This window comes from Scyliorhinus canicula, chromosome 20, assembly GCF_902713615.1.
Source record: "Scyliorhinus canicula chromosome 20, sScyCan1.1, whole genome shotgun sequence".
Taxonomy (NCBI): domain Eukaryota; kingdom Metazoa; phylum Chordata; class Chondrichthyes; order Carcharhiniformes; family Scyliorhinidae; genus Scyliorhinus; species Scyliorhinus canicula.
The window spans coordinates 15,663,456-15,674,684 of NC_052165.1; the positions used below are offsets into that span (position 1 = coordinate 15,663,456).

Consider the following 11,229-nt stretch of genomic DNA (forward strand, 5'->3'; position numbering starts at 1 on the left):
TAATCTGAAGCGTGTCCATCCTAAGTCAACAGGGTCGACCTCAAAGGACCAGCGAGGGGATGCAGAGGAACAACTATTTCAAGACCAGCAGCTTCTCAACCAACAGAATCTGCATAAGTCTGTATCTTCACGCAAAGGGCTTAGGTACGCAACTTTTAAATTTCAAACGCACTGTTCAACTGTAAAGCATGATTTACCACATTTCTATTTTTTTTAAAAATCATAATTCGTGTAATTTTGTTTTTTCCCCCAGAAACATTAAGTCTGAGTACAAGACTAACTTTCGGCCTCCTTGTCAGTATGACTATAAAAGGAGAACATTCCGATCTGAAGGGGTAGGTGAACAATGGATTAAGGCACTAAGACTTGTTTCTGACACCAGTATGTGAAATTCATTGGCACTTTAAGGTCAATTAATTTTTATACTATTTTTAGAACTGTTTTTTAAAGGGGACTCTAGGGGGCGCTTTAGCACTGTAGTGCAGTTCTTCAATCAGTGCATTCTGTGAATTCTCTATGCTTCGCTACTTTTGAATATATATTGTTCTAAAACAAACTACTTTAAAATTATCTCTACCTTCTTCCTCTGTAGGGTACTGAAAGTAACCTAAATTCTTATTGGTATGCTGAGGTTAGTTTTTAGATTGTATTTTTCTTAATGCGTGTTGTTGTTTTTCTGTTAATGCATATTTAGAAACTGTAAAGAAAGTAGTTATAAATTAGCAACAACCCTGCTATGTTAGTCTTGCATTTCAGTGCTGTTTGCAGTTTCTGTGGATAGAAGGGCAGCAATTTATTGTATTTAGCAAAAGCACCTCTCACTCTCTGTACGTCGATTTTAACAGTACACCATATTGAACCCCGATTGAACAATCTTGCAGAAAGATTTTTTAAAAAATAGTGATGATAGCTTTTCTCCTGCTCTGCTATCACAGGTGAAAGAACTTCGAGAGAAAGCTGAAGCATATAAGAGGAGAGCACTGGGCACACACTTCTCCCGGGATCACCTCATCCAAATTCTGTCTGAACAAAATCGGTTGTGGGAGGCTTCCTCGACATCAGATACTGAAGAATCGGTTAGTGACAACGTTGAAGCCCTGGACCTTGCAAGGTATAAATTAATGACTAATGACCATGCACAATGTAATTAAAAGGAATTGTGTGCAAATATAGACTAGTAGATTAGTATATTTTTTGAATTGGTTTTTAACCACACATTACAGCAGAAAATAGCCTTAATCGTTTTGATGAAGGTTGAGTCATTTTAATTTTAACACATGGATTAATTGTCATGTATCACAGATGGGAGCCTTGCAATTGGGCAGCACGGTAGCACGGTGGATAGCGCAGTTGCTTCACAGCGCCAGGGTCCCAGATCTGATTCCTGACTTGGGTCACTGTCTGTGCGGAGTCTGCACGTTCTCCCCATGTCTGCGTGGGTTTCCTCCGGGTGCTCCGGTTTCCTCCCACAAGTCCTGAAAGACATGCTGTTCGGAAATTTGGACGTTCTGAATTCTCCCTCTGTGTACCCGAACAGGAGCCGGAATGTGGCGACGAGGGGCTTTTTACAGTAACTTCATTGTTAATGTAAGCCTGCTTGTGACAATAAAGGTTATTAATCTATTCTTGTGCAACACTGAAAGAGTTTGTATGCTTAAGTTTGATAATATTAAATGCTCATACCGTACATATGCAAAGAAATTGTGGGTTTGTTGAATCAAGCCCATTTTGTGAATGATGTGTAAGTGTTGCTAGGGCAGCACGGTGGCCTAGTGGTTAGCACAACCGCCTCATGGCGCTGAGGTCCCAGGTTCGATCCCGGCTCTGGGTCACTGTCCGTGTGGAGTTTGCACATTCTCCCCGTGTCTGCGTGGGTTTTGCCCCCACAACCCAAAAATGTGCAGAGTAGGTGGATTGGCCATGCTAAATTTCCCCTTCATTGGAAAAAATAATTGGGTAATCTAAAATGTAAAAAAAAAGTGTTGCTACAATATCCAACCAAATGGGAGCATCTCTTTTTATATTTTAGAGCAAAAGAAACACCAAATATTTGCAGCACAGAAAGACGAGAGATGTACTCTGGCTCTGAAGCACAGAATGCTACATCACCACAAAAGGCCACGGCAAAATACAATGATGCAAGAGAGAATGCTGTGCCACATGTTCCCGCTCTTCCAGTCAGTAGGAGATTGGCATGGACAGATGAGGAAGAGAAGCCATGTAGAGCAGAACTACCAGAAAGCGACCAGGACCAGAATTATGAAACTCAGAAGGAGGTAGAAGTTGAAGGAAACGTGGAAGCAGTTGTTGAAAGGTAGCTACTGGTCGAAATGCATAGTAGCAAATTACTGCAAATGCAGGAATCTGAATCCAAAAAGAAAACCCTGGAAAATCCCAGCAGGTCTGGCAGCATCTGTCGGGAGAAAAAAGAGCCAATGTTTCGAGTCTAGATGACCTTTGACAAAGGGTCACCTGGACTCGAAACATTAGCCCTTTTCTCTCCCGACAGATGCTGCCAGACCTGCTGAGATTTTCCAGCATTTTCTTTTTGGTTTTAGATGGGGATGGTGTTATTTGGGGAAAAATATTAAAATGAGGCCAAACTTTGGAATCATTTTGGCTAAGATATTACATCCTTTTATAGCGTCAAAACTTCACTTTGTTTCCAAGAAAGGAAACAAAAATTCCTTAAACTTCCATATAAATAACCTTTGTCTTTAATTTCTTATTTTAGAGCTATTTATACTAATTTTGATAATTATTATGTTGCAATTGTAGTGCTAGTTTATAATGGAACTGTAACGTCATATTTTTCTGCATGTATTTGGTTGAGGAGCCAATGCCTCTGGGATTTTGACTGAAGATCTCAAAGTGAAAATATGCCCCACCGAAGCTTGACAGAAATTAAACATTCTTGGCATGTTTTTATGTTTTTTGCCCCCCCCCCCCGCCCCCACGGCTGTTTTCTGCACCAGTGAAGAAGCTTGAGTTGTGCTTAAACATATTTTATTTACTTTCTTGCGCAAATTCCTTTCTTGATAACCAAAAGAAACTAATTGCGTTCAGAACTGATTATAATTTAATTTCTAGAGAACCAGCCTCTGTAAACATACAAGATGCGGCAACAATTAAGTCAGAATCAAATGAACAGTTTGAGCTTGGTTCTGATGCAGGTGGGCGAGTGCCTACCCCAACACTGAAGACAACTGGTGGAGCCCAGAGAACACACCATGATCTGACCACACCAGCTGTCGGTATGACCATTTCTTAATTTAGTACAAATAATGTTTGGTCTATCTGTAATAACTGCTGATATTCCATTGTTTTTACATCTATGCATTTGTGTGTGATTTTGAAAGTTGTGGAGATTTGTATATGTAATAAAAGCTTTGACTAAAACTCTTTCTACTAAATTGAAAGGAGATTTTGGAGCATTCCATCCTACAATCTGCTGCTCTAACCCACCCTACCATTGTTTTGCTTCTCTTGTCGACCCGAGTTTGTTCCTTTCCCCACTCATTCAGCCTGCACCGTGTTTCAACTTCTTGCTTTCTTGGTCAAAGTTATGTTCTGGGAAGTCTCCATACTGGCTAGCGTTGGCTAACCACTGCTCCGCTGCATGAATAAGTTGTTTATTAGTGGAACTCTCAATCCCCAACAATTAGGGAATCAGCAGAAATGAAAACAGAGAATGTGGGAAGTGGTCAGGATAAGCAGAAATGGGAGTGAGAAGTGGAGACGGTTTGGAAAATTTTTGAAAGCAACAAGATTGCAGTGGGACAGGCAATTCTAACGAAAGACCTTCCAAAAAGTAAGATGGATGCTCCCTGGAATTTCTAATGGGCATAAAATGTTTTATGTGTTGCCATTTCTGAAGTTGTAAGTATTTTATGTAAGTGGTGGGGAAAGGTTATTTAATGAACCTAAAATGTTATCTACAAGCCCCACTAAAGTATTTAATAATTATTACATCCTAATTTTACCACTTTCTCTCCACCAGGGGGTGCTGTGTTAATTTCTCCTTGTAAGGTCAGATCACCATCACCCCATCGCAGAAGAACCCAGCCTCCATTGGGGAAACCGTATTCGCCCTATAAATATTTGTCAGAATCACCAAGCAAAATGCTGAGAAAGGTACAGAACTTTTACCTGAGGGATACCTTTGGTTCCCGTTAGAAAAGGTAATTCTTGACCAGCTCCGGTTATACAGGTCCAGCAGGTTCAAGATTGGGTCAGTCCCTTCAGTGACCGATCAACTGGTCTCAGATGGTGTGCCAGTCGTGTAGCTGGAATTGACTTCAGGGCTCCTGTACTAGGGAAGGCAAAACTGGCTCTTGGAACTGTTTCAAAATGTAATGGATTGAGAAGTTTGTTCCACCAAGATCCTTGGCTTCAGACCTGCATTTCATATTTACTGTCGTGTGCTTTATTCAGATGGAATTTTCACATGGCTGTTTTAATTTTTTTAAACTAAGTATCCACTTTGATATTTGTCGTTTTAAGCTTCTAATTTAAAACCTATTAAAACAAGATGGAGGTCAGTATAATAGTGAAATGGGTCCTTTTTTTAAAAATACCTTTTGAGATACGACAAGTATAAAATATTTTTATTTGGAAAAAGTGGCACAGCAGTAGCCAAGCGCAGTGATTTTTACATGCACGGGCTTTTCGGAAAGAATCATAGAGCAGGTATGGCACAGAAAGAGATCATTTGGCCCATTGTGTCCACGTTGGCTCTCTCAAAATGATTGCAGAGTTATTAAATTGCAATCATTGGAACCCCAGACTGACCCCATTTACTAGGTCACTTCGCAAAGCTAATGTATCGGATAATTCAATGACCGTTGCAGCAAATTCTTTCTAAACCTTATGATTTGAATAGTACCTCATAAAAAATAATGGTCTTTTCTTATTACATAGACTGAATCACTCCGACAGTCCCCAGCAGCTGGTGTTAAGACTTCCGATCCAATTCCTTTGAGGGAAGAATATGGGCCTGCAAATTTCAATAACCCATCTCCTGAAAAGACTGAACCTTCTATTCTAGCATCAATGAAATCTCATCACTGTTTTAATCCCAAATCATCTTCAGTCATTGCTTCGCCACCTTGGAGCTGCCCTCATCGGATACAAGGAACCCTTCGACATCCGGAGTTCCAACACAATGGTAACATGTTAAACAGTCAATATTTGAGCAGAGATAGACCAACAGATGGCGAGATAATTTAACATAGAATGAAGAGAGACAATATAAACCAAATTGTACAATTGTTAAGGACGTGCAAGAACAGAGTGGCGTGGGGATATACAATTAGAAATCTTTTAAGGCAGCAGGATAAGTTGATGAGACTGTTTTTAAAAACCCATTGCTTTATAAAGAAGCATAAATACAAAAGCAAGTTATACTACACCTTTCAAAATGCTGAGGTCTTGCCCTTCAGTCATACTGGAATTTGCAGTGATAAAGTATAGCAGGCAAATCCCGAGAGTAGCACAGGATAGGTAGCTGTCCTATCTTTCTTGACTCGTAATGTGAAACGGGTGCAGTACCTGGTTTTACTGTAACACTAAGGTCTGTTCTTCCGTGAACTTCTGGGGTGAAAGTGAAGTGTTAGTTGCTCCTCCTGGGTGTGGTAATGGTTCTCTTCTTTCCCCCCCAACCACCCTTTGAATTGAGTAAAATTGTTCTGTCTGTTCTCCTTTCCAAAATAATTCAACATTTTGTCAATCAGGGTAACGTTGCATTATTTTTAAAGCCTGGTTGAGAATCTATATTAACTTCTTTTATAACTCCCCTTAAAGGCAATATTGGAGGACTGAGGACCAGTCTGCTGAGGACACAATCAACAGATCTAGCTGCTGCTGATAATGGTATTTATAATCTTTATTGTCACAAGTAGGCTTACTGCAATGTAGTTACTGTGAAAAGCCCCTAGTCGCCACATTCCGGCGCCTGTTCGGTATATGGAAGGAGAATTCAGAATGTGCAAATTACCTAAAGTCTTTCGGGACTTGTGGGTGGAAACCGGAGCATCTGGAGGAAACCCACGCAGACACGGAGAACGTGCAGATTCTGCACATACAGTGACCCAAGCTGGGAATCGAACCTGGGACCCAGGTGTTGTGTAACAACAGTGCTAACCACTGTGCTACCGTGCTGCATAGCATTCAGCTTAAAAATTGCTTGCTGTCAACATGTCGGAACCATCTTATAGAATCCCAAGTTAACTATGGCTCAAAAAGAACAGCTGTAATATCATTTCAGCAATGATTCTGATGGAGTTTTGCCATTGTCTAAACAGATCTTATCTAGACTTGTGTTATTTATGACTATTAACCATATTCATATAGCATGGGTAGGAAATGAAGTCAAACTATAGGAAAGAAGAAACATGAACGAGTTAACTCTGCACAATAAAGAGCAACTTGGAAAACCAATGGAATCAAACATATTGGAGAAAAAAGCTAACTGGAATAAGCTTGCATGTTGGTGGATGGTGTATCCTGAAAATGCATTTTTGTCAATGATTTCTGGTATCTGAGAAGGGCTAAGCCATTCAAGCATCCTGTGTGGTTTATTTGCATAATATCGATTTGCAGCTCTTTTGGAATTTAGCATAGACCTATTTAAACTGTTTCAAACATATGTGATGAATATTTCTTAACATGCTTTATAAATTGGTATAGTACACCTGAAGCCATCAGAAAGGAATAAATAGGCCAGAGAGAGATTCCAGGGCGGGTCATTAACAAACACTACTCGGAGGATAATATTGAAGAATAAGTTAATTTAAAATTGCAGTTTGGTAATGGCAACAGAATGGTTATTATAGCCCAGATCCTGCATTCTCTGAAGGGTCGTACCCCGGACGATGCGCTGGGGGAAGCCCTCTGAAATACTTGCACAAGGCACTGCATGGAAATTGTCCTGGAAGTTTCAGCTTTCGTTGGTCAATTACCCTGCATCTCGAACCCTCTGAAACTCTGATTTTAAATTCTGGAACTATGGACGATTCTGACGTACAATAAAACCAATTGTAACTTCTGAGTGACTATGGTACAGGAAGTCCCAGGCGGTAATAAGGCAGCTCCAGTGTACTGTAAGAAATTAGGAGCAGAGTGGAGCGGCAATCTAGCGGTGTTTGCCACTCCCATGAAAGATTCAGCCCCCTGTGTCTTGTATGTCTCATGGTAAATTTACAATGCCTAATTTCATCTCTTAACGTAGCCATTTATTTGTTGAATAAATCTGTCAATTTTTAAACCTGAGCCGCAATTCTGTGAAGTGCTTATTTTACTGCTTTCCAAAGTAAAGGAAGATCAATTGAGGCCAAGTGATATATCCGAAAGCCAAAGTGCAGTGAAGAGGCTCTCTGTTTGACCATCGAACCGTGTGCAGGTTATTTAGATACCGGGAAGGCAGAGGTACATTCCCAATCCAGACAGAGCGGGAGCTGCTTTGAGTGTGACCTAGATATCTTTCTCGCCTTCAGCAGCTCGGATAAAAATCCCAAAACACTGAAGATTGTTCACTGTCACGTTTTGCCCTCAGCGTTTTTGTTCAAAGCGCATCTTTTTAGTGTGAACTTTTATTATGACTTTAAAAAAATGAGACCAGTGGATTGGCACTGGGATTACCCAGTAAGAAGTCTTACAACACCAGATTAAAGTACAACAGGTTTGTTTGGACTCACTAGTTTTCGGAGCACAGCTCCTTCATCAAGTGAATGACTGCTTAAAAAAAATGTATTCTTGGAGATTTAATCACAAGAATTTCTCCGAAGCTCTAGCCATTTGTCTGCCAACACCTCCATCCTTGTGAACTACTTCCTTACTGCGCCACTTGGAAATTAAAAGTATCATAACCCAATTAGATAAAGCTTGACTGTCGGCCAAGCAGCATTTTTTCATTCCTCCCCATTTTTAATATTTTTATACCTGGTAAAGCGAAATGATCAAAGAATGTTTAAAAAAAACCAATCTTTTTTAATGTCCCTATGATGTTTCTCCAGAATTGCCCACAGCAGTGTCCTGGAGATTGATTTTCAATTCCTGGGAACTCCCGGCCAATCCTTGAAGGTTGGCAACCGTAGGAGGAGGGAAGGAAGCATGATGTTTGAGACTTCAGTATAGGTTACACCAGATACACAGCACAGAAAGAGGCCATTTGACCAAACGGTGTTTTATACTTGGCAGGAGCCTCCCCCCATCTATTTTTATCTAACTCTGCCAGCCTACCCTGGTTGATTCTGTCCCAATCCCGATTCTGTTGAAGTTAATTAAAATTAGCGTAACCAAGTAACACGTCACTTTAGGGCAGAAGACAATCGGGGCTCTCCCATTTTGTGTGGAGAAATGTCATTTTATGCATTTGTAGTAGTCAAATTACACTAAATAAAATTTAAAATGTGGGTTCAATTCAATCCTCTTTTTTTCAGAGGATGATCGAATGTCGCAAATATCTGCCCGATCAGCAGCATCCAGTTCACTTGCCTCTCAAGTTCTCGAGCGTGCTCAGAAAAGGAGAGATCATTTCTGGGGCAAGAACCCGTGAACTAAACTTTGAAATATTGTTTATTCCTAGAAGGACCTGTCGGTTTTATTGAGGATTTTACTTTTTACACCTGGGAAATGAATCCATTTCAACTTTGAATGTGAATGTCTGTGTTAAATGTTATACTTTTCCTGTCTATCTGTTATTTAATTTTTTGGGGGGATTTTACATTGACCCCTGTGTGTTCATACTGAGAGCCAAGATTCAAATTTTGATGTTTGCCAGTATTTTACTGTAAAATATATTAAGATATATAAAATATAAGCTGATTTTTACACCATATGAAGAAAGCATTGTGCCATGTTTCTCTGTGTAAAAATTGAATGAATGTGTATGCTGCAATTTTGAAAGTTTAAAAAAAAAAAATGAATTTGTGGAAGTCTCTGGTCAAGCCAGCATTTATTGCTCATTGTTAATTACTCTTGATGGTGTTGAGCCCCGTTCTTGAACTGTTGCGAACCATATGGTAAAGTTACCCCTGCAATCGGAAAGGAAGGAGTTCCAGGATTCTGACTTCGTAACAATGAAGGAGGGTCAATCTATGTTCAAGTTAGGTTGTGTGTGACTTGGAGATGATGTTGTTCCCATGCACCTACTGCTCTTGTCCAGCTAGATAATGGTCATGGGTGTTAAGAAATACTATCAAAACCCGTGGTGAGTTACTGTATTTCATCTTGTAGTAATGGTGCTAGTGGAAGGACTGTATGTTTAAGATGGTTGGGGGTGGGGGGGGGGGGGGGGGGGGGGGGGGGGGGGGGGGGGGGGGGGGTGGGAGGGAGGAGGTGCGAGGTGCCACTCAAAAGGATGGCTTTGCCCTTGATGGTGTTCAGCTACTTTGAGTGTTGGAACTGCACTCATCCAGACAAGTGGGTGAGTATTCCAATCCACTTCTGACATGTGCCTTGTCGATGATGGAGAGACTTTGGCACGTCAGGGAGTGAACCATTCCGCGCAGAACACTCAACCTCAGACTTCATGTAGCCATGGTATTTATGTGGCTGCTCTAGTTTTTGGTCAATGGTTAAGATTCCAAGATGTTACGGTTGAGGATTCGATGATGGTAATGCCACTGGATGTCAAAGGGAGATAGTTAGACCCTCTCTTGAAGATAGCCTTGGCCGAGCATGTGCAAAGCACAAATTTAACTTTCTAACTATCATTCCAAACTAGAATATCATCCAGGACTTGCTGCATGTGGGAGTAAACTGCTTCATTATCTGGGGAGCTGTGAATGAAACTTAACACTGCATTAATCGTGAACAGCCCTTGGAAGGGCAATCATTGGTGAAACTAATTGGGCTTAGGACACTATCCTGAGGAACTCCTGCAATGATATTCTGAGGATGAGTTGATTATCTTCTATACCTGCAACCTTTTTCCTTTGTGTTTGGTATAACTCCAGCGAGTAGAATGTTTTCCCAATGCCCATTGACATCACTTTTACTAAGGTTTCTTGATGCCATACAAGTCAGATACTGTCCTGATGTTATGAAATGAAAATCGCTTATTGTCACGAGTAGGCTTCAATGAAGTTACTGTGAAAAGCCCCTAGTCGCCACATTCCGGCGCCTGACCGGGGAGGCTGGTACGGGAATCGAACCGTGCTGCTGGCCTGCTTGTTCTGCTTTAAAAGCCAGCGATTTAGCTCAGTGAGCTAAACCAGCCCCTTGTTAGGGGTACTCCATCTCCCCTCACCTGAAATAGATACTAAGATTCTTGATTTGATAAGACTAACTTCAATGGGAAGTGACCGAGATTTTCCACTAAACTGGGCAAATTTGTTAATAGGCAAAATCATTAAAAAAAATCTGGGAAATGTTGCAAAATAATTTAATGTGATCCTGAACCAGTTTATACTCCTAACATGGCAAGAGTTTGACAAAGACAGCCATGGACAACTAAAGTGGTGCGAGAATATAAAACTGAAGGGAAAATCGTAAATGTGAAACCAGCGAAAGGGAAAGATAGAGCAGAAAAGGGTAACGCAGTAAGGGCTACAAAAAATGGAGTTTGAGAAGAAACTCGCAAGGGATATCAAAACCACCAGAAAACACTTCTCCAGTTACAAAAAGCGTGGATCGTCAGTCGCAGTAGAGGCCTCTTGAAAAATAATTAGAATTGTCAATGATTGGGAAATGAAAGGCATGCTGAATAATTACTTTGAATTAGTATCGACTGTGGAGGAAGAGATTCCACAAAATTACGTTTGATTCAGGAACTCGACAAAATTAATGTAAGCAATACATGGAGAAATTTAATAGCACAAAAGAGGACAAAATGCCCAAGACTAGATTCTTTCCATCCCGGGATTTGTAAATAAATGGATGAGCAATGTATATGCCCTTAATATAATTTGTGAATCATTCTTTAGAATGGAAAATTGAGTATCGTATGTAAGAACAATGAGAGAGGCAAACCAAGGGAGTATAGACCAGTTGGCCTATTATCTGCTGTTAGAAAATTTAGCTGGAGTCTAGAGTTAAGGGTCGAGTAACTGCTCCCTGAAGATTTTCAGTGATCAGAGTCAGCTAGCATGGGTTTGTTAAGGGTAAATCATGCCTTTTTGAGGAAGTGACTAGTGGACAGTGTAGAGGCTGGGAACATTACTTATAGACTTCCAGAAAGCATTTGGTAATGCCCCTCAAAAAGACTGTCGACCAATGTTGAAGCCCATG

The 11,229-nt window shown here is 40.6% G+C and overlaps 1 protein-coding gene across 7 annotated transcripts in view; it reads left to right on the forward strand.

Moving 5' to 3' along the window:
* Window positions 1–8,834, forward strand: part of mdm1 (Mdm1 nuclear protein) — a 28,970-nt gene extending 20,136 nt beyond the window's left edge. For 6 of the 7 annotated variants that reach the window (XM_038780527.1, XM_038780521.1, XM_038780528.1 and 3 more), the window contains 10 exons: window positions 26–144; window positions 254–335; window positions 593–631; window positions 936–1,111; window positions 2,030–2,314; window positions 3,091–3,254; window positions 4,001–4,134; window positions 4,921–5,167; window positions 5,803–5,871; window positions 8,439–8,834. In XM_038780527.1, coding sequence (XP_038636455.1) covers window positions 26–144; window positions 254–335; window positions 593–631; window positions 936–1,111; window positions 2,030–2,314; window positions 3,091–3,254; window positions 4,001–4,134; window positions 4,921–5,167; window positions 5,803–5,871; window positions 8,439–8,554 — 1,431 coding nt within the window. In that variant the 3' untranslated portion in view covers window positions 8,555–8,834. The remainder of the gene's footprint in view (window positions 1–25; window positions 145–253; window positions 336–592; window positions 632–935; window positions 1,112–2,029; window positions 2,315–3,090; window positions 3,255–4,000; window positions 4,135–4,920; window positions 5,168–5,802; window positions 5,872–8,438) is intronic. The other variant, XM_038780526.1, reaches the window with a different exon arrangement.
* The last annotated feature ends 2,395 nt before the right edge of the window (window positions 8,835–11,229 follow it).